The sequence below is a fragment of the Oncorhynchus masou genome, chromosome 32 (genome assembly GCF_036934945.1).
Source record: "Oncorhynchus masou masou isolate Uvic2021 chromosome 32, UVic_Omas_1.1, whole genome shotgun sequence".
In the NCBI taxonomy this organism is placed as follows: Eukaryota; Metazoa; Chordata; class Actinopteri; order Salmoniformes; family Salmonidae; genus Oncorhynchus; species Oncorhynchus masou.
Window position 1 is genome coordinate 18,816,611 of NC_088243.1, and position 25,424 is coordinate 18,842,034.

General features: G+C 42.1%; 1 protein-coding gene across 7 annotated transcripts in view; it reads left to right on the forward strand.

The window, feature by feature from the left end:
- The first annotated feature begins 368 nt into the window (after positions 1 to 368).
- Positions 369 to 25,424, forward strand: part of LOC135525663 (E3 ubiquitin-protein ligase HECTD1-like) — a 38,620-nt gene continuing 13,564 nt past the window's right edge. For 4 of the 7 annotated variants that reach the window (XM_064953418.1, XM_064953419.1, XM_064953422.1 and 1 more), the window contains exons 1-23: positions 369 to 619; positions 3,148 to 3,430; positions 3,682 to 3,916; positions 6,721 to 6,948; positions 7,178 to 7,459; positions 7,974 to 8,244; positions 8,520 to 8,596; positions 9,942 to 10,040; positions 10,294 to 10,408; positions 10,547 to 10,718; positions 11,516 to 11,654; positions 11,838 to 12,008; positions 12,172 to 12,394; positions 12,570 to 12,833; positions 16,825 to 16,901; positions 18,046 to 18,180; positions 18,512 to 18,658; positions 18,807 to 18,901; positions 19,002 to 19,107; positions 24,126 to 24,260; positions 24,387 to 24,526; positions 24,609 to 24,932; positions 25,055 to 25,221. In XM_064953418.1, coding sequence (XP_064809490.1) covers positions 3,291 to 3,430; positions 3,682 to 3,916; positions 6,721 to 6,948; positions 7,178 to 7,459; positions 7,974 to 8,244; positions 8,520 to 8,596; positions 9,942 to 10,040; positions 10,294 to 10,408; positions 10,547 to 10,718; positions 11,516 to 11,654; positions 11,838 to 12,008; positions 12,172 to 12,394; positions 12,570 to 12,833; positions 16,825 to 16,901; positions 18,046 to 18,180; positions 18,512 to 18,658; positions 18,807 to 18,901; positions 19,002 to 19,107; positions 24,126 to 24,260; positions 24,387 to 24,526; positions 24,609 to 24,932; positions 25,055 to 25,221 — 3,742 coding nt within the window. In that variant the 5' untranslated portion in view covers positions 369 to 619; positions 3,148 to 3,290. The remainder of the gene's footprint in view (positions 620 to 3,147; positions 3,431 to 3,681; positions 3,917 to 6,720; positions 6,949 to 7,177; positions 7,460 to 7,973; positions 8,245 to 8,519; positions 8,597 to 9,941; positions 10,041 to 10,293; positions 10,409 to 10,546; positions 10,719 to 11,515; positions 11,655 to 11,837; positions 12,009 to 12,171; positions 12,395 to 12,569; positions 12,834 to 16,824; positions 16,902 to 18,045; positions 18,181 to 18,511; positions 18,659 to 18,806; positions 18,902 to 19,001; positions 19,108 to 24,125; positions 24,261 to 24,386; positions 24,527 to 24,608; positions 24,933 to 25,054; positions 25,222 to 25,424) is intronic. The other 3 variants (XM_064953420.1, XM_064953424.1, XM_064953421.1) reach the window with 1 other exon arrangement.

A 25,424-nucleotide genomic window follows, 5' to 3' on the forward strand; every position in this document is an offset into this window, starting at 1 on the left:
CAGGGTTGTTCTTTATTTTTTTACTATTTTCTACATTGTAGAATAATAGTGAATACATAAAAACTATGAAATAACACATATGGAATCATGTAGTAAGCAAAAAAGTGTTAAACAAACCAAAATATATTTTAGATTCTTCAAAGTCGCCACCCTTTGCCTTGATGACAAATGTTACTACATGATTCCATATGTGTTATTGAATCGTTTTGATGTCTTCACTATTATTCTACATGAGTAGGCGTGTCCAAACTTTTGACTGGAACTGTAGGTCCATCCTTTACATAAATAAAGTAATTATTGAAATGGGGTCTCTGTGCTTTTCCACGTATTGTAGCTAGCGCCCCCTGGCATACAGCCGCAATGCTGTCAGCCCGTGAATAGAGAATACAGTAGGACGCTGCGTAGCCTCGTGATGCATACGACGGAGAGCCAACTCCGTTACCTCGACCGCTCTCCATTTCGCCTGAATTTATATATTGCATTTACTGTCCACTTTGACCTTTATGGCTCGGTAAAAATAACTGGGAATTAAGTATTTTATTCCCCTTAGGTTGGATTGTACCTTAACGCACTATTGTATTTAATCGACCGTCATTTTATTTTTGTCATCTGAAAGACGGTGAGTGTGTATCTACTATGTTTGTGTTGTAAACCGAGCAACCTAGTTTTTCCTACGTGTTATGACTGACAGAAGTGTTGCGGCCTTGGGCTCTCTTGGAACTGAATCATCGCGGATTATGTGTTGATGGTCAGGCCATGCATTGTAACATTGTATTACGACCATGTTTTGAACTCTTCTGTATTATTCAAACCTCAGAATATACATGTTAGGAATTATTGTAGCAGTTTCATTGTTTGATTTTAGGCGACTAACTACTGTTAATCTGACTCGGTAGGATGAGCTAGGTACGCTAACGTTAATTTAGCTGTCCAGTGATGTACAGATAAACCAAAATAAGATGCAAATGTTGGCGTCCTCCTATACAGTCTGCTGTTTGATATATTATGCCGTTGAGCATGAAGTAGTAGTTATTGAATTAATTGTAATTGACTTGTATTAGCTAACAATTACCGGTTAAATGCTAACGTTCGCTTAGCCAAATATAGCGAACGTTAACGTTAGTCATCTAACAGTAAGCTAACTACAGCAGGTAATACGTTTTTTGTCTTCGTGGACAGATGGCTAACGTTATGTTGATAGAACTGGGCTAGTTAGCCAGTACCTAGCTAAGTGTAGCCAAGCCTTATAGCAAACGTGAGGTTGTTTACGCTAGCTAGCTATGCAGTATAACTTGTTTTGTAAAATTGTTATGATGCCACTTAACGTTAACTAGCAGTTCTTTCACAACTGTAATGTCAGCAAATTACGTTTGCTAAACTTCTCCGCAGTAAAAGCGAACCAAGTCATGATGGAATTAACTAGCTACCGTAGCTAGTTAGTTAGGTCTATATAAAGACCTGTTTACCTGTTTGTTTGCTGTACTTTCTGGTGTTACTAATAATAATGGATTTGTGACATTAGCTAGCTACTTAAATAATGATCATGTCCAAAGTAAGGAGATAGGCTGTCTGCACATTATTAGTGTGTCTCCATTGTCAGACTGTAGATGTAAGATAGATAAACGTTACCTAATACTGGGCTATCCTTTCTGGACATTCAGTTGGTGGCTCAAAATAAATGGAACATTGGCCTAATTCCTACACAAGTACTAGAAACGTCTGGGAGACAATTCGGTTGGAGTCAGTAGTTGCCGGTTAAAGAAACCGTAAATGTTCTCTGGTAATTTGTGATGAATCTGTTCATAAGAGGATCTACCCCAAGTATCTTATCCTATAGCCATCCAGGCTCTAACAAATTGACACTGTTTTACTGTTTCAAGTCCTAATGAACATAGTCCAACCCCCAACCGAAAATAGTTGAACTCAGTATTGTATGGAGATGATACCTCCAGTCTGCAGCTTGACTCCAGACCCACACTAATTCCTGGCAGCACTTCACCCCTGTCGACTCCAATAGCTCCCTGTCTCCCAATGCATTGATGATAAGATCCTCCTTCTGACCTACAAAGCCCTCACCATCTTGCCTTGCTCCTAGGCACTGAAACTCCCTCCCTCCAGCCATTTGTAACTCTTGAGGCCATCATTCTCTTTCATTCCCTCCTAAAGCGCCCCCACCCACATACAAGCAAAGAAATACACTACAAACCCCAATCCCGCCCCTAAACCGGGTTCGTATCCCAATCCCGCCCCTTACCCTAAACCGGGTTCGTATCCCAATCCCGCCCCTTACCCTAAACCAGGTTCGTATCCCCATCCCGCCCCTCACCCTAAACCGGGTTCGTATCTCAATCCCCCCCTTACCCTAAACCGGGTTCGTATCCCAAACCCGCACCTTACCCTAAACCGGGTTCGTATCCCAAACCCGCCCCTTACCCTAAACCGGGTTCGTATCCCAATCCCGCACCTTACCCTAAACCGGGTGCATATCCCAATCCCACACCTTACCCTAAATCGGGTACATATCCCAATCCCGCACCTTACCCTAAACCGGGTTCGTATTCCGCCCCTTACCCTAAACCGTGTTCGTATCCCAACCCAAATCCCACCCCTTAACCGGGTTCGTATCCCAACCCAAATCCCGCCCCTTACCCTAAACCAGGTTCGTATCCCGACCCCCTCCTTACCCTAGACCGGGTTTGTATCCCAACCCTCCCCTCTCCATACACTGATACATCACTCTTTCCCATCTTTGAGCCCACCCCTCTTTTTATTCATGTTTTTGTTTTGTCTGATGTTTATTTGACTCCTGTTTTATTTGTTAAATTCTTGATATGTTTTAAAGTGACTTTGGGTTCTTGAAGTCCCATTTTTTTTATTATTATTGTTACATACAGTACCCAGAGAAGTGAGGCCCAAAACCTGTTATTTTCCTGAGAGGAAAAGTTACTGTTGCTTAGTTATTTATAGCAATTACCATGTTTCAGATGTCACGTGAACTAGCTACAAACCTTTGTTGCTCTGATTTTCCCAATGTAATCCCATTGGCAACTGCAAGTTGAGCCAGTCATGATTAAATTAAACGCCAGCTTTCGCCCTCTCTCTCTCTCTCTCTCTCTCCCTCTCCGCCCATCTACCTCTCCACCCCAGGTGAAGGAAGACTACATGACACACAGGAGGGAGCAGTGATTGGACCTGTCCGTGTTTTCTCCATCCGGCGGATGAGTCCCCAGCTCAGCCCACAGCAGTGATTGGCTTGGTGCCAGATAGGGAGCTGTAGCAGGGGGGTAATCATGGCGGACGTGGACCCAGACACCTTGCTGGAGTGGCTCCAGATGGGCCAGGGAGATGAGAGGGACATGCAGCTGATCGCCCTGGAGCAGCTCTGCATGTTATTGCTCATGTCTGACAACGTGGACCGCTGCTTCGAGACGTGAGTCACAAACACACACTGTCAACTGTCTATCTCACAAACATCTCAAGCATTAGTCATACTGTTGAGAGGACAATGTCGCGCTTATACAAACTGCCTATAATGACGGCACAAGCCTTTTTATTTGGTTACTGTTGAGTCGTTCGTGGATGCTTATGTTTATATAGCTAGTCCTCTCTTGCAAAATAGATTTTCTCATTGAGAATAACCAATATAAATAAAGGTTATATATGCCCTCCTCTGTCCCCCAGGTGTCCCCCACGCACCTTCCTCCCCGCCCTGTGTAAGATCTTCTTGGATGAAAGCGCCCCGGACAATGTGCTGGAAGTGACGGCCCGCGCCATCACATACTACCTGGACGTGTCGGCTGAGTGCACCCGCAGGATCGTGGGCGTGGACGGGGCCATCAAGGCTCTGTGTAACCGCCTGGTGGTGGTGGAGCTCAACAACAGGACCAGCAGAGACCTGGCCGAGCAGTGTGTCAAGGTACGCTTTTATTTAGAATTTGGGCTTGAAACATTATTCTATTAAACACTGTGGGAGCATTACACCACTGTGGAGAAGTCATTTTTGTTCTACTTTATAAAAACAATTCCCTTGCTTTTTTTATTTTTATGTGATCAACTGTTTGCTTCAGGGCATAAAATGAACACCTGCCAAATGCGGGTCGATTTAGTTATTGGTGGGTAAGAATTAGAGGTCGACCGATAATGATTTTTCAACGCTGATACCGATTTTTAATATATATATATTTGTAATAAAGACAATTACAACAATACTGAATGAACAATGAACCCTTTCATTTTAACTTAATATAATACATCAATAAAATCAATTTAGTCTCAAATAAATAATGAAACCTGTTCAATTTGGTTTAAATAATGCAAAAACAAAGTGTTGGAGAAGAAAGTAAAAGTACAATATGTGCCATGTAAGAAAGCTAACGTTTGAAGTTCCTTGCTCAGAACTTGAGAACATATGAAAGCTGGTGGTTCCTTTTAACATGTGTCTTCAATATTCCCAGGTAAGAAGTTTTAGGTTGTAGTTATTACAGGACTCTCTATACCATTTGTATTTCATATACCTTTGACTATTGTATGTTCGTATAGGCATTATATTATTGCCAGCCTAATCTCGGGAGTTGATAGGCTTGAAATCACAAACAGCGCAATGCTTGAAGCATTGCGAAGAGCTGCTGGCCAACACAGGAAAGTGCTGTTTGAATGAATGCTTACGAGCCTGCTGCTGCCTACCACCGCTCAGTCAGACTGCTCTATCAAATCATAGACTTAATTATAATATAATAACACACAGAAATATGAGCCTTAGGTTCATTAATATGGTAAAATCCGGAAACTATAATTTAGAAAACAAAACATTTATTCCTTCAGTGAAATACGGAACCCTTCCGTATATTATCTAACGGATGGCATCCCTAAGTCTAAATATTCCTGTTACATTGTACAACCTTCAATGTTATGTCATAATTTTGTAAAATTCTGGCAAATTAGTTCGCAACAAGCCAGGCGGCCCAAACTGTTCCATATACCCTGACTCTGCGTGCTATTGCCTGCTAACCTGGATTTCTTTTAACTAAATATGCAGGTTTAAAAATATATACTTCTGTGTATTGATTTTAAGAAAGGCATTGATGTTTATGGTTAGGTACATTCGTGCAACGATTGTGCTTTTTTCGCAAATGCGCTTGTTGGCTGTCTTTGTTAGGATGAAATAGCCTTCATACAGTTCGCAACGATCCAGGCGGCCCAAAGTGCTGCATATACCCTGACTCTGTTGCACAGAACGCGAAAGAGAAGTGACACAATTTCCCTAGTTAAAATAAATTAATGTTAGCAGGCAATATTAACTAAATATGCAGGTTTAAAAATATATACTTGTGAATTGATTTTAAGAAAGGCGTTGATGTTTATGGTTAGGTACACATTGGTGCAACGACAGTTTTTTTTCGCAAATGCGCGTGTTAAATCATCACCCATTTGGCGAAGTAGGCTATGATTCAATGATAAAATAACAGGCACCGCATTGATTATATGCAAAGCAGAACAAGCTAGATAAACTAGTAATATCATCAACCATGTGTGGTTAACTAGTGATTATGCTAAGATTGATTTTTTTTAATAAGATAGGTTTAATGCTAGCTAGCACCTTACCTTGGCTCCTGGCTGCACTCGCATAACAGGTAGCCAGGCTGCCACGCAGTCTACTTCTGGAGTGCAATGTAATACGGCTGTATGTATGGCTGTATTTTTGCATGAGATAAAATGATGATGCTGTCTTACAAAAAAAATATGTATAGATAACATTGATTTTAGTGTTGGCATATTGGCTTTGTCTCATATTGAGGAGCCTATAAAACGCTGTTAGCTTTAGAAACAGATTTTTGGGGATTCTGAAATTTATTGGAATAAATGACCAAACTATGAAACCAACTAGCCAGCTATAAGTAACTGTAGCTAGCTAGCAACCTGACAGGAGTGCAAACTAGCTACGTTAGCTTGCTCGGCACAATAATAGCTTTAGATTGGTTGTTTTTTAAGCTCAATTTCAAGATTTCCACCAAGGACGTTGTCTCTCCAATCATCACTCTCCCTCGCTTGGGCAAGGGACATTTAAGGTACACTCTGATGTGACGATGTAATACGTCATTCAAGGGCTGAGGGTTTAGGGCCAAGGGTTGTCGACTTTTAATTTGGACTGCAGCCACTGTCTACTACTAGTCACATCCCAAATCTCACACACGTGACATGACTCCAGTGGCCCCGTTAATCTCACACCCTTAAAGGGGAAGCTGAACATTTTGTCTAATCTGATATTTTGGTTAAAAGAAAATATGACATTTAAATTTAGCACATTACTTATTAATACATGTATTGTTTTAGAAACATTACAAAACATGGTCATCAGTTGTTTAAAAAAAATGTAATTATGACACAATTATTTTGGCTGGTAGATTTCTTTTCATCTACCTGCCACAGTTGCTGGTGGAAGAAAAATGACTTGTTACGCCCTGCAAGAAAACATTCTCTTTCTTTACCTGGGACCTTTTATTCAAATTAGGTCTTGAATATGTAGGTCATGTTTCACAACATATATATCAGGTTTAGGAAGGGCTTATGTATGTGGTAGAATATTACAGAACATGCTCATACTCAAAAGTAGTCAGGTGCAGAGTCCTCGTGAAATCCATAGTACAAAAGATGGGCCGCGCATCTTAAATAACCATTTATGAATATATTCTTCTGCTGACTATTTGTGGTGTCATTTGTCAGGTGCTGGAGCTGATCTGTACCAGGGAGTCTGGTGCAGTGTTTGAGGCTGGGGGTCTGAACTGTGTGCTTAGCTTCATCCGGGACAGCGGTCATCTGGTCCATAAGGACACCCTGCACTCTGCCATGTCTGTGGTGTCTCGCCTGTGCAGCAAGATGGAGCCCCAGGACTCCTCTCTGGAGACCTGTGTGGAGTCCCTCTCCAGTCTGCTCAAACACGAAGACCACCAGGTGAATGGCACACCCACTCAGTCATCGGTTGGGGGGGTGGTCATCCATGCACATTGGTGGTGGATGAATGAGTTTTCCCCATTTCTATATTAAGTGCTTTGAACTACTGGAAAAGTGGTATATAAATCCAATCAGTTATATAAATCAATTATCACTGGAAAGATGCTTGAAGGTCTAGTTTCAAATGATTGCATTGTTATTGATGAAAATGCAACCCATTGATTGACAGGTGTCTGACGGTGCTCTGCGCTGCTTTGCCTCCCTGGCGGACCGGTTCACCCGTCGAGGGGTGGACCCCGCGCCACTGGCCAAGCACGGTCTGACAGAGGAGCTGCTGTCCCGGATGGCGGCGGCAGGGGGCACGGTCTCCGGCCCCTCCTCCACCTGTAAGCCAGGCCGGACCTCCACTGGGGCCCAACCTACCGCCGCCGACTCCAAACTCTCCAACCAGGTGTCCACCATCGTTAGCCTGCTGTCCACGCTGTGCAGAGGCTCTCCCCTCGTCACTCATGTAAGGACATTTTACATTTAGTATTGTTAAAAAAAACAAAAAAAACATTTACAAATCAAATTGCCCATTGTTGGTACAAAATACTTTTCTCAATGTGAGTCTTTAAGGACCAGCTCATATCTCAGAGACTACTGAGAAGAGTTTTATTAGATGGCTTTTATTTTAAGTCCTTAGCCTTGTCAAATTATTGCAGTTTGATTTGTGGTAGCTGTATTTGGTGTTATGAGCACTCTGGGACACATTTCTGTATTAGTAAGAATTCATAATGTATTTTATTGGCACAATGTTTAATATATGAACTGCAATATCTTGAAAGCTAACAGTAATAAAAATAACAAAATGTTGAAAGGATCTAATTTCAGAATATATTAGTGAAGAGAACTGTGTTGTAATGAGAGCTATTCTGAAGTGACACTATGACTAGTATAAGAGAATAATGGGATAATAATAGAAGTGGTGTTTTTGTTTTGTCTCTCTGTCTGTGTGTGTGTGTGTGTTTCCTGTGTGTGTATAGGATCTGCTACGCTCTGCTCTGCCTGACTCCATGGAGAGTGCCATGCAGGGGGACGAGCGCTGTGTTCTGGACACCATGCGTCTGGTGGACCTGCTGCTGGTGCTGCTGTTCGAGGGCCGCAAGGCTCTGCCCAAATCCACCGCTGGCTCAACAGGGCGCATCCCGGGCCTGCGACGGCTGGACAGCTCCGGGGAGCGTTCCCACCGACAGCTCATCGACTGTATCCGCAGCAAAGACACAGACGCTCTCATTGATGCCATCGACACCGGAGGTGGGTGGGTGGATAGTATTGGCTCAAATGTAATGCACTGTAAAGCGAATAGGGCACCATTTGGGACCCAGATATATCCTATATGTTGGTCTGTCAGGAGGCTAGGGCACTTGATGATGTGGCAGAGGAAGTTTGTCTAATCTGGTGTAATGGTGCAATTTCCTTAATTAATTTCAGCTGTTTGTTTTGCATAATGGTAAATGTGTCATGTTTATGAAAAGTGTCTGTTATTGCACACGCATATTCAATTGCTTAAAATGGTTCCTATGTTGCAGCTTTTGAAGTGAATTTCATGGATGACGTCGGGCAGACTCTTTTGAATTGGGCCTCTGCGTTTGGCACACAGGAAATGGTAAGCTATTTTAGACTGAGTCTCATATCAATCTACACACAATACCCCACAATGATGCTATAATACACCATAATGACAAAGAAAAACAGGTTTTTAGACATTTTAGCAAATGTTTAAATAAAATAAAAAACGGAAATGTCACATTTCCATAAGTATTCAGACCCTTTACTCAGTACTTTGTTGAAGCACCTTTGGCAGTGATTACAACATTGAGTCTTCTTGGGTATGACGTTACAAGCTTGGCAAACCTGTATTTGGGGAATTTATCCAATTCTTCTCTGCAGATGCTCTCAAGCTCTCAGGTTGGAAGGGAGCCGTGCTGCACAGCTAATTTCAAGTCTCCAGAGATGTTTGATCGGGTTCTGGGCTGTTTTCTTGGCTGTGTGCTTAGGGTGTTGTCCTGTTGGAAGAAGAACCTTCACCCCAATCTGAGGTCCTGAGCACTCTGGAGCAGGTTGACATCAAGGATATCTCTGTACTTTGCTCTGTTCATCTTTGCCTCGATCCTGACTAGTCTCCCAGTTCCTGCCGCTGAAAAACATCCTCACATCATGATGCTGCCACCACCATGCTTCACCATAGGGATGGTGCAAGGTTTTCTCCAGACGTGATGCTTGGCATTCAGGCCAAAGCGTTCAATCTTGGTTTCATAAGACCAGAGAATCTTGTTTCTTTAGGTGCCTTTTGGCAAACTCCATGCGGGTTGTCATGTGCCGTTTACTGAGTGTCTTCCGTCTGGCCTCTCTACCATAAAGACTTGATTGGTGGAGTGTTGCAGAGATGGTTGTTCTTCTGGAAGGTTCTCCCATCTCCACAGGGGAACTCTGGAGCTCAGTCAGAGTGACAGGGTCCGAATACTTTCCCAAGGTACTTTGTCATTGCAGTAATGCTAGTTAGCATTGGCTCAGTAAACTACCTCTAACTTCCTTTATACTGGACATAGAAACACAAAAATTGTATCCATGACTTAATCTGACTCCAGGGAAGTAGATAAATGGCCTCATTGACAAAATCCCAAAGTATCCTTTTAAGGAAAGCATCTCTTCCCTGTTGTGCTGCAAGAATGGGTTCAGTGCTCAAGGTTCTGTCAATAGGTGTCCAACAAACTGTATGCATGGCCTAATGCAGACGAATTACTATGGTTTGGTTACATAATGGCTTGTTTGTTACCCCGAAACCAGACCACGACACCATTGTATTCATTTGGCACCAAACAAGAAAATGGACTGAAATAAGGAGAGTCTAATAATACACGTCTGTTCCAAAATGTTGTAAAAAGTTGTTCTTTGTGTGCCTTCATTATCAAGACCCTGTTGAAATACCCCTGTTGTGGTTGATGTTCCAGGTTGAGTTCCTGTGTGAGAGAGGTGCTGATGTCAACAGAGGTCAGAGGTCCTCCTCCCTCCACTACGCTGCCTGTTTTGGACGGCCTCAAGTTGCAAAGGTAGCTATGGTCTCTTTAACCTTGAGAGGAAATCTCTTGTAACGCCCAAACGGCTGTTTTTTCCAACAACATCCCTTGATAATGGCCCAGCAGCTGGACTGTTGGCTGTTGGTGTATATTGAATTCAATGAATGTAAAGAAAACATAGGATAAAGTTTTTGCGTGTGCAGTCTATCCTCCTCTATATGTTGTTTTAGAATACAGGAAGATACAGTAAGTTCCCCTAGTAAGCATTTTTTCTATGTGTCTATAGACTCTACTGCGACATGGAGCCAACCCTGACCTCCGAGATGAAGATGGTAAAACTCCCCTGGACAAAGCAAGGGAGCGTGGCCACAGTGAGGTGGTAGCCATTCTCCAGTCTCCTGGTGAGTTCTAACAATATATTAACAGCTGTGCTGCCGACTGATTCCATGGAAATCCTTGGTCGTCAGTGGCTCATGCCCATCAGAGAATAAAGGACAGTGGTTATTTCACAATTTGTTGTGTTCTCTTTTGTTCTGAAGGAGACTGGATGTGCCCTGTTAACAAAGGAGAGGACAAGAAGAAGAAAGACTTGAACGAGGAGGAGGAGGGCAGCGAACCCAAAGGAGACCCTGAGATGGCCCCCATCTACCTGAAGAGGCTGCTACCAGTATTTGCACAAACATTTCAGCAAACCATGCTACCTTCTATTAGGTAAGCACAACTTTGAGAGTAACTTGACCAAAGGACCTTTGTCTAAACTCACAGAGATGTATATATTACTGAGGTCCTGAATGAAATTTTATTTGAATAGGGATACAAATCCATTAACACAGGGTTTCCAAAACTATGGGTCGCGTGATTTGAAAATGGGTGTTGCGAGAGAAGTTTTGCGGTTGGTTCATAGAACCGTAACTTCTGGTAGCCGCTACATGCTATTGTAATAAACAGAGTGGGTTCTTTTTTCTCCCTACACGTGTCTCTATCCTTTTTAAGCTACGAAATATTATGACCCCATCACTGAAAGATACTGTAAGACTCTCAGGAACACGTACGTACTGTTTCTCTACTATGCCCACAAGCTGTTAGCACCGAGTGGACAAGACCAGGCTCTAAATCAGACTAGGGGGGAAAGAACATCATCAACGATGAGGTTCTTTTCTACATAGAGATCATACAACATTATTGCCTGATGCTCTTCTGAACTTCTCAATCCCTTTTCTAAAGCATTTCAGTCACTTCAAAACATAATGTCTTCAGATTGAAATACTGCCAGGCTGAAAAAGTTTGGAAACCCCTGCATTAAAGGTGCAATATGCAGAAATTGTGCCTCCATTTCCTGGTTGCTAAAATTCTAAAGCCTCAAAAACGACACAGATCTGTTCTATGCATCTTATACTTGCTTTCAATGATCATGACAGATCTATAACTCACATTTCTATGGGCATTTGGTCAGGTTGCCCAAAAAGTGACATTGGTGCTTTAACATGTCGTCCCTCTGTCCCTTACAGGAAAGCTAGCCTGGCTCTGATCAGGAAGATGATCCACTACAGCTGTGAAGTGCTGCTGAAGGAGGTGTGTGACTCTGACGCCGGTCACAACTTGCCAACCGTGCTAGTGGAGATCACCGCCACCGTACTGGATCAGGAGGTACGGCACTACACAACATCCATCTCTTTGTGTATGTGTGTGTTCAAGATGTGTGTGTGTGTGTGATCCTCCACTATTAACAACGTCCACCCATAACCGAATGCCTGTTAAAAAGCAATTTAGTTGCACCAGCTCTCTAGTAATCCATAGGCTAAGTTAAATGTGGTGTCTCTTCCTGTACAGGACGATGATGACGGTCACCTGCTGGCACTGCAGATCATCAGAGACCTGGTGGACAAAGGAGGAGATGTCTTCCTGGACCAGTTGGCTAGACTGGGCGTCATCAACAAGGTGTCCACTTTGGCTGGACCCACCTCAGACGATGAGAACGAGGAGGTGTCCAAACCAGAGAAGGTGCAATAAGAACACCATAATGCAGTCCAAATATACACTGATAAGAGCTTTGTGATTTCTGTGTAATAAAAAGTTTTCCGCAAAGAAAATGTATTCAAAATCTCTGGATAAGAGCGTCTGCTACATGACTAAAATGTAAAGTAAATATCTCTGGTTCCACCAGGAGGATGAGCCACAGGAGGATGCCAAAGAGGTGCAGCAGGGGAAGCCCTACCACTGGCGTGACTGGTCCATTATCAGGGGGAGGGACTGCCTGTACATCTGGAGTGATGCTGCAGCCCTGGAACTCTCCAACGGCTCCAACGGATGGTTCCGCTTCATCCTGGACGGCAAGCTGGCCACCATGTACTCCAGCGGCAGCCCCGAGGGAGGCTCCGACAGCTCAGGTAGACCTAGCTACATACCTTCTCAATCGACCTGGTATGTTATGACTTGAGCTTTCCTCAACTTGTTACTTATTCCTCTCCATCTCTTATTTGGAATTGAGGCCAGAATGAGCTCCCTCCACTCGCATACATGCAGTTGTAACAAGTGAATAACCGTGTTGTACTACCCACCCAGAAAGTCGTAGTGAGTTTTTGGAGAAGCTGCAGCGTGCCCGGAGCCAGGTGAAACCTGTGACAGCCAGCCAGCCCATTCTGTCTGCCCTGGGTCCCACCAAGCTGACGGTGGGGAACTGGTCCCTGACCTGCCTGAAGGAGGGAGAGATCGCCATCCACAACTCTGACGGACAGCAGGCCACCATCCTCAAGGAGGACCTGCCCGGCTTCGTGTTTGAGTCCAACAGGGGCACGAAGCACTCCTTCACCGCTGAAACATCACTAGGTCCGTTAGTTTGAACTTCAGTGCATATAGATCATATAATTTTGTTGTATTTAATTCTGTAGTTAAATGTGCCTAAATTGTTTATAGATTAATCTCTCATTTTATTATTTATTTATCTCATCTCAGGGTTTCCGTTATGAAAATGTGTGTCCGGACATTTGACTGGCAGAATTTTAATTTACTGGACGTTTTGAGAAATTGACCATAACCTGATTCTGACACACGGTGCTCAGAATGACAAAAATCACATTTTATATTATGGTAATTAATCTTAACAGAACATGCAAATCGAGGAGGCGATGATGTGTGTCCTTACTGCACACAATTACTTTTCCCCAGTAATGAACAGCAAAATCACTAGCCTATGCATAGGCTGCGCGTGACTTTCATGAAGCACATTTTCACCGTAAAAATGCACATTTATAATAAATCATTCCATGCATCATCGTATTTGCAGACTCTAAGAGCCTACTAATCATAATGTGATTAGATTGGATAGTCATAATTTAGGCTAATATAACTCAATCACTGTTGCATGGCTGAGCGTGTAGTGTAGAGGACTGGACTATAAGCTATATCAGATGTTTTTCCTGTGCAAAGAAAGAAACCTACGTCATCCAATTCTACTAAACTTTATGACTGGAGACAGCAGAATCTTTTTTTAGGCCTCTGAGAAGGGGAGATAAATAGAATATGACGTCCATCTAAACTGGAGGAGGAAATTATTGTCCTAAAACAGACTTATTTGTCACTAACCCAACAATGATCGAGTGACTATGCGCACTGTACACTCACTGGGGATATGGCCGCTGTTTTCTGCTGGTGCCAATAAGATAGACGACAGGCCTACGCTTGTTCACTCAATTAAGTTGATCATTTTCATAACTAAAAGACATTAGTATTTTTGTCATCGTCTTCTCTTTCCAAACTGTTTTTATTTATTTCTGTAAAGACAGGAGTATGCTAACTAGGCTATCGATTTTGGAAATTTAATTCAATTTACTTAGGGAAAGCTTAGATTCCCCTAGCCTTTTGGACACGCCGCTTATGTCAATCAACTACCCCAATAGTAAAACAGTTTACCTCGGCTATTGGTCTGCTTGTCAAGAAAGAAATATCCCAAACGGACAGTTGTGGGATTATAGATCCCAAATTCATACAACTTTTAAAAAGCAATGAATCTGATGCAATACATCAGAATGTTTCGCTTAAAATGTTGATCAACTATTTCTTAACATTATTAGTGCAGCAATGCACACAAGGCACTAGGATATGGACAATGACATAAAAGAATTGCCTTTTAAGATAGGACAATGTTTTGTTTCATGAGCATGGCTTTTTCTATTACAGCATATTGGAGGCCTGTCATTCATATTCCATTCACCCAGTTCAATAGGTTTAGGCTACTACAAAATGTTCCTATACCCATACAACTTAGCCTATGAAAAGTTTACAACATAGGTGTAGAGAGAAATTAGGTGAGACCGTGACACATGGGTAGAGAGTGACATTCAATACCGCCTTTCACACTCCTGCCTGCATCTAGCTGATTTAGGGTGTAATTATTAGTCCAACAGTTGCAAATTAGAGTTTTTATTGGGCAAATTCAGATATGATTATCACTGTTTCGTTCCGTTTGCTTCCGTTTTTAAGAAATGTTTTTCAACAGAATAAGAGGAATGAATACACCCCTGATCACACACACAGTTTACTTTCATAGCAGCCACGTTGTATTCCTTCTCACCTCTACACGCTCTCCTCTCACCTTTTCCCTTCGCTTGTGGACGTCAAACCATATAACCTAGACATAGCCTACATTGTTGTCACCATATTAGCTAAAGTAATGTGATAGACAACATAGCTAATAGAACTAACACATTAGTAAACCCACTACAAGCATTCAGTACCGTGTTCAATCAGTAAGCAGTTTAGCAGTTGCACCGGTGGGTCTCAGTGGCAATAAATTAGTAAAACCAAAAGCTTACCATGTCTTGGAAGATAAATTAATTTGTTTCCAAACTGTTCAACTATTGTCTTTCTCTCTCTTTGGGTCAACTACTCAACCCATTTTATGCACTGCAGTGCTAGCTGTAGCTTATACTTTCACTACTTGATTAATTGGATGGATAACTTGTCAGTTCATGCTGCAAGAGCTCTGATAGGTTGGAGGACATCCTCCAGAAGTTGTCATAATTACTGTGTAAGTCTATGGAAGGGGGTGAGAACCATGAGCCTTCTCGGTTTTGTATTGAAGTCCATTTACCCAGAGGAGGACGGAAGCTAGCTGTCCTTCGGCTGCACCATGGTGCTACCCTACAGAGTGCTGTTGAAGCTACTGTAGACCTTAATTGCAAAACAATGTGTTCTAATAAATTATTTAGTGACGTGAACATGGTTATAGTATAGTTTTATCTAAAAATGACAATGTTTCACTAAAAATATATAAATTAATAATTCACTGAGGAATTGTCCTCTCCTTCCTCCTCTGAGGAGCCTCTACTGCTCTACAGATATGGTTGGGTTTTGCCTAGGCTACTTTAAAGCAAGATGATGTCTCATGTTGTGCCACATTCTGGTTTCAACGATTAGGTAGCGATTAGTAGTTTTCTAAATGCATACTGCCTCCAGCTCATTGCAAAGTGTTGTGTGGCACGCTGAAGCCTCCCTACATTGCCTAAGCATTTGAATAGCGAATGAGAAGTACACTGAAATTGCCAGTTGATAAATCGTGTAGCTTATTTTAATCATGGCCCAAAAATGTAATAAGATCCATAATGAATGTACACCCTGCAATTTAATTCCACTAAATTATGCAAATGAACTCATAGACCAATAAGTATGACCAGTCAAATGTATTTCTATCAATTAATAGACTATAAAGCATTATCTCAATAGGATTTGTTTTCTATTCCCGGACAATTGGCCTTTTAAAGTAATTACAGCCAAAAGCCGGGTAATACCGGCTAACGGAAACCCTGAGACTATATTAAAAGTATGTGGACACCCCTTCAAATTATTCAGCCACACCTGTTGCTAATGGGTATATAAAATCAAGCACACCGCCATGCAATCTACAAAGAAAAACATTGGCAGTAGAATGGCCTTTACCGAAGAGCTCAGTGATTTTCAACGTGGCACTGTCATAGGCACATTTCCAATTTGTCAAATTTCTGCCATGCTAGAGCTGCCCTGCTCAACTGTAAGTACTGCTATTGTGAAGTGGAAACATCTAGGAGCAACAATGGCTCAGCTGTGAAGTGGTAGGCCACTCCCCCTGCCCGAATGCATAATGCCAACTGTAAAGTTTGGTCGATGATGAATATTTTCTGGTGCTGTTTTTCATGGTTTGAAGGGGGCTAAGCGCCTTAGTCCAAGTGAAGGGTAATCTTAACCCTACAGCATACAATGACGTTCTAGGCGATTCTGTGCTTCTAACTTTGTGGCCACAGTTTGGGCAAGGCCCTTTCCTGTTTCAGCATGACAATGCCCTGGTGGACAGTGAGGTGAATAGAGAAATGGTTTGTTGAGATCTGTGTGGAAGAACTTGACTGGCCTGCAAAGTGCCCTGACCTCAACCCCATCGAAAGCCTTTGGGATTAATTGGAAGGCTGACTGCAAGCCAGGCCGAATTGCCCAACATCAGTACCTTACCTCACTAATGCTCTTGTGGCTGAATGGAATCAAGTCCCAACAGAAATGTTCCAACATCTAGTGGAAAGCCTTCCCAGAAGAGTGGAGGCTGTTATAGCAGCAAAGGAGGCACGAACTCCATATTAATGCCCATGATGTTGGAATGAGATGTTCAACGTGCAGGTGTCCACATACTTTTGGTCATGTAGTGTGTATGGTGTATAAAGAAAAATGTGAAGTTATCCTCTACTATAATGATGTGGTGATGGCTAGTGGAAAGCCATTAAGTGCATCTCCCAGTCCGCCCTGCATTTGATGTGAATTGTCTTAATGTTTTCCTTCTCTGTGTTGTGTTGTACAGGGTCTGAATTTGTGACTGGCTGGACTGGAAAGAGGGGAAGAAAGCTCAAATCCAAATTGGAGAAAACAAAACAAAAGGTGGTTGAGTCCGTCTGCTGTTCAGCAGTATTTTTGTTGTTGTTTAAAGCCAGCTTCCTTCTTCCTGAATTGAGAAGATTACTTTGTCTATTGTCACAGGGACACTTTTTTGTTGTTGCTTTAGAGCACATGACATATTATCCATCTCGTTTAGCCGTCATATCATTCTTCTGTTTTATATAACAGCGGGTAGGCTTGGGCAGTATCCAGATTGTCATACCTTCATACCAGCCTTGTTCCATACCGGGATCTTAGGTAATACCGGCACTAAACACAGGGGGCGCTGTTTTCAAACTCCATTGAGCCTTTGCAACACGAAGATTAGCAATGCTAACAAGTACATATAAAATCCCATAGAGAATGCTTACGATCACATTGCAAACATTTTATACAATCTCTGACCTAAACTATTTTCAGGACAGACATCCCAGCTCATGATGTTATTACAATAACTAAAAAATGCTACTCCCAGTTTACTGCATGCACAAAACTAATATTCAACATATTTCGGAAGAAGCTAACCTCTTTGCTAGATAGCTAAGTAGCTACTACATTAGCGAACCAAATGTACAACTGCAGAGCATTTGGCACATTTTAGACAGTTAACTTAATAGTTCTAAGATATCGAGCTGGCGAACATTTAGTTGTGAATTCCATACCGTAACTAGATCACCTGGCAGGTGCTGCACAACATTGAGCGACTCATAAGGCTCTGGTCTCGTCATTGTGTGCTTGTAAACAAACACTACGTGACTGGGTACTACTACCTGCAAGCTTCATAATGAAAAATCATCTGACAGGTGAAATGAAGAACACAATCTTCTTTATCTCCTAACATATATTTGACAAGTTGACTATGTATTTTACTTAAAAAGTAGCTGCAAATATTCCAATGTATAAAAAGTTCAAATAGTTTCAACAGTATTGGAAAAACCATCCTGTGTCTATTTCCAAAAACCCTGGTATACAGCCCAAGCCTAACAGCAGTTTTATGCTAGTTATCCCTCACTTTTTCCTTAACACCCAGCGAGCCTAGAGCCCCTCTGTCTGTTCGTGTGGTTGTGTTACCTTAGTTGAATTCACTGATTTTGTAAGTGGCTCTGGATACGAGTGTCTGCTAAATGGCTAGAAATGTGAAACGCAGGTGAAGACCATGGCCAGAGACCTGTATGATGACCACTTCAAGGCGGTAGAGAGCATGCCCAGAGGGGTGGTGGTCACCCTGAGGAACATCGCCACCCAGCTGGAGTCTGCTTGGGAGCTGCATACCAACAGACAGGTAGGGGGGGAAAGCACATCAACTCTAACCTAAATTTATGTCAGAGTCGGATAACATGATTACCAACAGACCGGTAGGTGGGGGACTCGCCCTGATCCACTCACACAACACGCATTGACATCAATTCACGTCTACTTGCACTTTATGAAAAGTGCGCCTTAATGCAATTTACAGTAAATCGGTACTTTAATTTAAAAAAACAAAGTAGATATTTTGATTGACTCACTCTGTGATATGTAGTTGTTTTGTTTTCTTGGTTCTGTCTGAAGCTGTAGGCTACAGGTTTGATGACTCAGTGAAAGTTAAATGTGCTGTTTTGTTTCTGTTGCAGTGTATCGAGGGAGAGAACACATGGAGAGACTTAATGAAAACGGCTCTGGAAAACTTGATTGTGGTTCTCAAGGATGAGAACACCATCTCCCCCTATGAAATGTGCAGCAGTGGCCTAGTGCAAGCACTTTTTACAGTCCTTAATAATGTAAGTAAGATGGGATGGATGAGGTGTTTTGGCCCAAAGTAGTACTCTATACAGTTCTCTTCCTTTCATACTTTTTCTCAACACTGTCTGGGTAACCAACTTCCTCATTAGTCCAACTCAGTTCAATGAATGTTTTTCTCTTTTTCAGAGTGTGGAACTTGACATGAAACATGATTGTAAACCATTAATGGAAAGAATAAATGTATTTAAAACTGCATTCAGTGAAAACGAAGATGATGAAAGGTAATAATTCAGACTTTTATATAATTAATTTGTATAAATGTGTTTTTAAATAATAAAAACCTGTCAGAGGCTCACTTCCTGGTTTGTCCCATTAATTTAGCCAACCCGCAGTTGCCTTAATCCGCAAACTACTAGCAGTCCTGGAGTCCATTGAGAGGTTACCTCTGCACCTGTATGACACCCCAGGCTCCACCTATAACCTGCAGGTGAGTCTCCTCCACCACACCTCTCAGTAGTATAGTGGTGATGGTCAGTTTTTGTTTGTTCCAGCGACCTGTTTTAAAGCTTAGGTTCAGTAAAACTCATTCTAGAGTTCTGCATGAGTACTCAAACTAACGTCAAAACTCTATCTTTTTTTTATTTTTTATTTAACCCCCTTTTCTCCCCAATTTCGTGGTATCCAATTGTTAGTAGTTAGTAGTTATTATCTTGTCTCATCGCTACAACTCCCGTACGGGCTCGGGAGAGACGAAGATCATGCCATGCGGCCGACTGCGACAGAGCCTGGGCGTGAACCCAGAGTAGACCACTGCGCCACCCGGGAGGCCCAAAACTCGATCTTTAACCAGAGATCGCATTTTTCGCCAAATACAGTGCATTCAGAAAGTATTCAGACCCCTTTCCATATTTTGTTATCTTACAGCTTTATTTTAAAATTGCTTATAGTTTTTCCCGCCTCAATCTACACACAATACCCCATAATGACAAAGCAAAAACCGTTTTTTAGAAACTGAAATGTCATTTACATAAATATTCAGACTCGGTACATTGTTGACGCACCTTTGGCAGCGATTACAGCATCGAGTCTTCTTGGGTATCACGCTACAAGCTTGGCTCACCTATATTTGGAGTGTTTCTCCCGTTCTCTGTGGATCCTCTCAAGCTCTGTCAGGTTGGATGGGGAGCATCGCTGCACAGCAATTTTGGGTCTCCAGAGATGTTCGATTGTGTTCAAGTCTGGGCTCTGGCTGGGCCACTCAAGGACATTCAGAGATTTGTCCCGAAGCCACTTCTGTGTTGTCTTGGCTGTGTGCTTTGGGTCGTTGTCCTGTTGTCAGTCTGAGGTCCCCAGTTTCATCAAGGATCTCTCTGTAATTCGCTCTGTTCATCTTTGCCTCGAACCTGACTAGTCTCCCAGTCCCTGCCGCTGAAAAACATCCCCACAGCATGATGATGCTGCCACCACCATGCTTCACCGTAGGGACGGTGCCAGGTTTCTTCCAGACATGATGCTTGGCATTCAGGCCAAAGCGTTCAATCTTGGTTTCATCAGACCAGAGAATCTTGTTTAGGTGCCCTTTGGCAAACTCCAAGCGGGCTGTCACTTGCCTTTTTACTGAAGAGTGTCTTCAGTCTGGCCACTCTACCGTAAAGGCTTGATTGGTGGAGTTCTGCAGAGATGGTTGTCCTTCTGGAAGTTGTCGAAACATCGCAAGGATGATCGATGGAAACAGTATACTCCTGAGCTCAATTTCTCATAGCAAAGGGTCTGAATACTTGTGTAAATAAGGTACTTCATTATTGGCAAAAAAATATATAACTGGTCGCTTTGTCATTATGGGTGTAGATGTGTAGATTGAGGGAAAATATTTTTTTTCACAAGGCTGTAATGTAACAAAATGTGGAAAAGGGGAAGGGGTTTGAATTAGAGGTCGACTGATTCATCGGAATGGCCGATTTCAAGTTTTCATAACAATCTGTAATTTTGGACGCCAATTTTTTTTTCTCCTTTTATTTAATCTTTATTTAACTAGGCAAGTCAGTTAAGAACACATTCTTATTTTCAATGACTGGCCTAGGAACGGTGGGTTAACTGCCTTGTTCAGGGGCAGAAGGACAGATTTTTACCTTGTCAGCTCAGGGATTCAATCTTGCAACCTTACGGTTAACTAGTCCAACGCTCTAACCACCTGCCTCACGAGGAGCCTGCCTGTTATTCGAATGCAGTAAGAAGCCAAGGTAAGTTGCTAGCTAGCATTAAACTTAATCAATCATAATCACTAGTTATAACTACACATGGTTGATGATATTACTAGTTTATCTAGCGTGTCCTGCGTTGCATATAATCGATGCAGTGTGCATTGCGAAAAAGGACTGTCGTTGCTCCAACATGTACCTAACCATAAACACCAATGCCTTTCTTAAAATCAATACACAGAAGTATATATTTTTAAACCTGCATATTTAGCTAACAGAAATCCAGGTTAGCAAACAATATTAACCAAGTGAAATTGTCACGTCTCTTGCGTTCATTGCACAGAGTCAGGGTATATGCAAATGTTTGGTCCGCCTGGCTCATTGCGAACTAATTTTACGTAATTATGTTGTGCAATGTAACAGGAATATTTAGACTTCTGGATGCCACCCGTTAGATAAAATACGGAACGGTTCCGTATTTCACTGAAAGAATAAACGTCTTGGACATTTTGCTCAATTGCCCTCAGCTGTGGTTAGACTGTTGTTCATGTTTTACTGTGTACTATGGAATATTTAGCTTTCTTTTTCTTGACACTTCTCCCAGTCATATTTAAGATTAGAACTACCTTTTAGTGTTCTGATACTTCTAGTTTGGAGATGTATTTTAGCTACAGTATTAGCCACAGTATTTCACCGTTTAATGTGTATAGTATTGCTTACTAGGTGTGTCCAATCAATTGTGTAACCACTCCCTCTTCCAATTACGGCTAATTGAAAAGCTGTTTAAAAGAGGACCTTGTATTCCTTTTCCGGTGTTTTTTTTTTTTTTTTGTACTACCTGACGAAGGCTATGCAGCCAAAACGTTGGTTTAAAAAAAACTTTGTTTCTATTGAACATGCCATACTAATAAAGGCATTTTAATCAATTGTATGAAGAGTTCCTTGGTCCTCTCTCTACCAAAATGTACTATTGTGTCCCTTCGTAGCGCTTCCCTTCCTCCTCTTTCTACTAATAAACGTCTTGTTTTCGAGATGATATTTTCTGGATTCGACCATATTAATGACCTAAGGCTCGCATTTGTGTTATGTTATAATTAAATCTATGATTTGATAGAGCAGTCTGACTGAGCAATGGTAGATACCAGCAGGCTCATAAGCATTCATTCAAACGGCACTTTCGTGCGTTTTGCCAACAGGTCTGCTGTTTATGACTTCAAGCCTATCAACTCCCGAGATTAGGCTGGTGTAACTGATGTGAAATGGCTAGCTAGTTAGTGGGATGCGCGCTAATAGCGTTTCAAACGTCACTCACTCTGAAACTTGGAGTAGTTGTTGCCCTTGCTCTGCATGGGTAATGCTGCTTCGAGGGTGGCTTGTCGACGTGTTCAAGCCCAGGTTGGAGCGAGGAGAGGGACGGAAGCTATACTGTTACACTGGCAATACTAAAGTGCCTATAAGAACATCCAATAGTCAAAGGTATATGAAATACAAATGGTATAGAGAGAAATAGTCCTATAATTGCAATAACAACTACAACCTAAAACTTCTTACCTGGGAATATTGAAGACTCAGGTTAAAAGGAACCACCAGCTTTCATATGTTCTGAGCAAGGAACGTAAACGTTAGCTTTCTTACATGGCACATATTGCACTTTCACTTTCTTCTCCGACACTTTGTTTTTGTATTATTTAAACCAAATTGAACATGTTTCATTATTTGAGGCTAAATTGATTTTATTAATGTATTATATTAAGTTAAAATAAGTGTTCATTCGGTATTGTTGTAATTGTCATTATTACAAATACATGGCCGATGAATCCGTATCGGATTTTTTTTGTACTCCAATAATCGGTATCGGCGTTGAAAAATCATAATCGGCCGACCTCTAGTTTGAATACTTTCCAAATGCACTGTACTGTGAAACTATTTGCTTTTGACTGTAGTGTTCATTTGTACATGTGCATTTGCGGGACACAACCACAAATAAACCAAGCCAAGCATCACACAGTTATGTTCTTTAAATTCTATTTTCCTTCTGTGTCTCACTCAATTAAGTTCTGATCGCTCCCTCTACATGTGTGTGTGCTTACAGAAATAAATGCCTATAAAAACGTATCTAACTGATGGGATACACAAGCTCCATTCCTTGCCAAATGACGACAGTTTTATCACATTCGAAATGGAGTGGTTGACTGAAGTTGGTAAATATGTGTTCCAGGAATGACGTACAGTTTTGGAATAAATGAATACTTTTCGGTGCCACAGTCAAAATGTAAAAACAATTATGAAAACAAAAATACGCTTTTCGATCTTAATTTAAGGTTACAGTTCAAATCCAATTTTGTAGAAACGGGCAGGGTTTATGACTTTGGCAACTAACAGTAGTGACGACCCTTCTTTGTAAACTGCTAGTGGCATTTAGAATTGGTTAGCCTAGGCTATAACCCCCCACAACATAGACAGGTTCTACACTGAAAATCTGCAAAAACATTAGTTTGATGAAGACTGTGTATTTTCAGAATTGTTAAGCTAACCATAAAGCTGACCGTTAAGCTGGCCATAATTCAAATCCTTGCGGTGTTCAATGTGGTATTGTTAATCGTTTTATAAAATTACAAGGAACAAGTATAATAAACTAAATTCTAACAGAAGACATGGTTTGGAACTCTGAAAAATGTATTTCATCTTGCCAAATTGAGCACTGTTTCAAATTATCTCTTTGAGAATAGCTGTTTTAAACACGAGATGCGATTTAACTTTCTGCTCTATTAAATTCTGTTTTATTACATGGTTATTTTTACTATAAAATAGGTGTTTTGTCTGCTAAATGAACAAAACAATGCTATGCCATAGCAGAGCTATTCTACAGGCAAGCACCACTGGTGTGGTTACTACCTTTTTGTGTTCCACAATATAATATAACCAGTTGATATTATAGTTTCAATAAATGAATCTTAAATGGCCCTTTTATTTATTATATATATAAATATCTCAGTACTTGTGAAGTTTGGACACACCTCATTCAACGGTTTTTCCTTTTATTTGTACTATTTTCTGCATTGTAGAATAATAGTGAAGACATCAAAACTATGAAATAACACACATGGAATAATATAGTAACCAATAAAGGGTTAAACAAATCAAAATGTATTTATACTATGGATTCTTCAAAGTAGCCACCCTTTGCTTCGCTGACAGCTTTGCACACTCTTGGCATTCTCTCAATCAACTTCATGAGGAATGCAAGTACTCCTGCAAGTACTCGTCAAAGGTCAAATGTCCATTATTCGTCCTTCCTGTGTGTTAGATCCTGACGAGGAGGTTGCGTTTCCGTCTGGAGCGCGCGCCCGGAGAGACGGCGCTGATCGACCGTACCGGACGTATGCTGAAGATGGAGCCCCTGGCCACCGTGGAGTCTCTGGAGCAGTACCTCCTCAAAATGGTACCACCCCCTCTTCCTGAACCATGTTTCATCTTCTCTCACTATCTGTCCATTCAGCATATTTGAGGCGATCAGTTTGAGCGAACACTCACGCTGTCTCAGAGTAATCTCCTTTCTCTCCCCCAGGTGGCCAAGCAATGGTATGACTTTGATAGATCCTCCTTCATCTTCGTCAAGAAGCTAAGAGAGGGACAGACCTTCACATTCAGACACCAGCATGACTTTGACGAGAACGGAATAGTCTACTGGATTGGTACCAATGCAAAGTACGTCTCCTCCCATCGTCATCTTATTATACAATACAAGAAAGTATTTAGAAAATAACCTGTGTGTTTCCTCTGTCTCCAGGACTGCCTATGAGTGGGTGAACCCAGCAGCCTACGGCCTGGTGGTAGTGACCTCCTCTGAGGGTCGTAACCTCCCATATGGACGACTGGAGGACATCCTGAGTCGAGACAGCTCTGCCCTCAACTGCCACACCAACGATGATAAGAACGCGTGGTTCGCCATCGACCTGGGCCTGTGGGTCATCCCCTCTGCCTACACCCTGCGCCACGCACGTGGCTACGGCCGCTCCGCCCTCAGGAACTGGGTGTTCCAGGTGTCCAAAGACGGCCAAACCTGGATGAGTCTCTACAACCACGTGGAGGACTGCAGCCTCAACGAGCCGGGGTAAGTCAGCCTTGTCCTAGTCAGAAGGACGCATATCCAGGAGCCTATGGTCAGGAAGAACTCAGGATCCAAAACCTATATCTGATTCTGACAGTGAGTTTGTGTCCTGTCCTGTTGTGAAGGTCCACAGCCACTTGGCCTCTGGACCCGTCCAAAGAGGAGAAACAGGGCTGGAGACACATCCGCATCAAGCAGATGGGGAAGAATGCCAGCGGGCAGACCCACTACCTGTCTCTGTCAGGCCTTGAGATCTACGGCACCGTCAGTGGTGTGTGTGAGGACCAGCTAGGTAAGAGTCTGCTCCTGGGTCCTCTTGAGGTTTCTTCTCTATGGGAGGTTTGTCCGTGCCACTTCTGCTTGCTCTTTGGGGGTCTAAGCTCTCGCCACTGCTGTCAAGAAACAGTCAAAACAACATAAGTATTTTAGTAAGGTATGTGCGAGGACCACTCATTTTACTGAGACACTATGTTTATGAATCATTATTCATTAGAT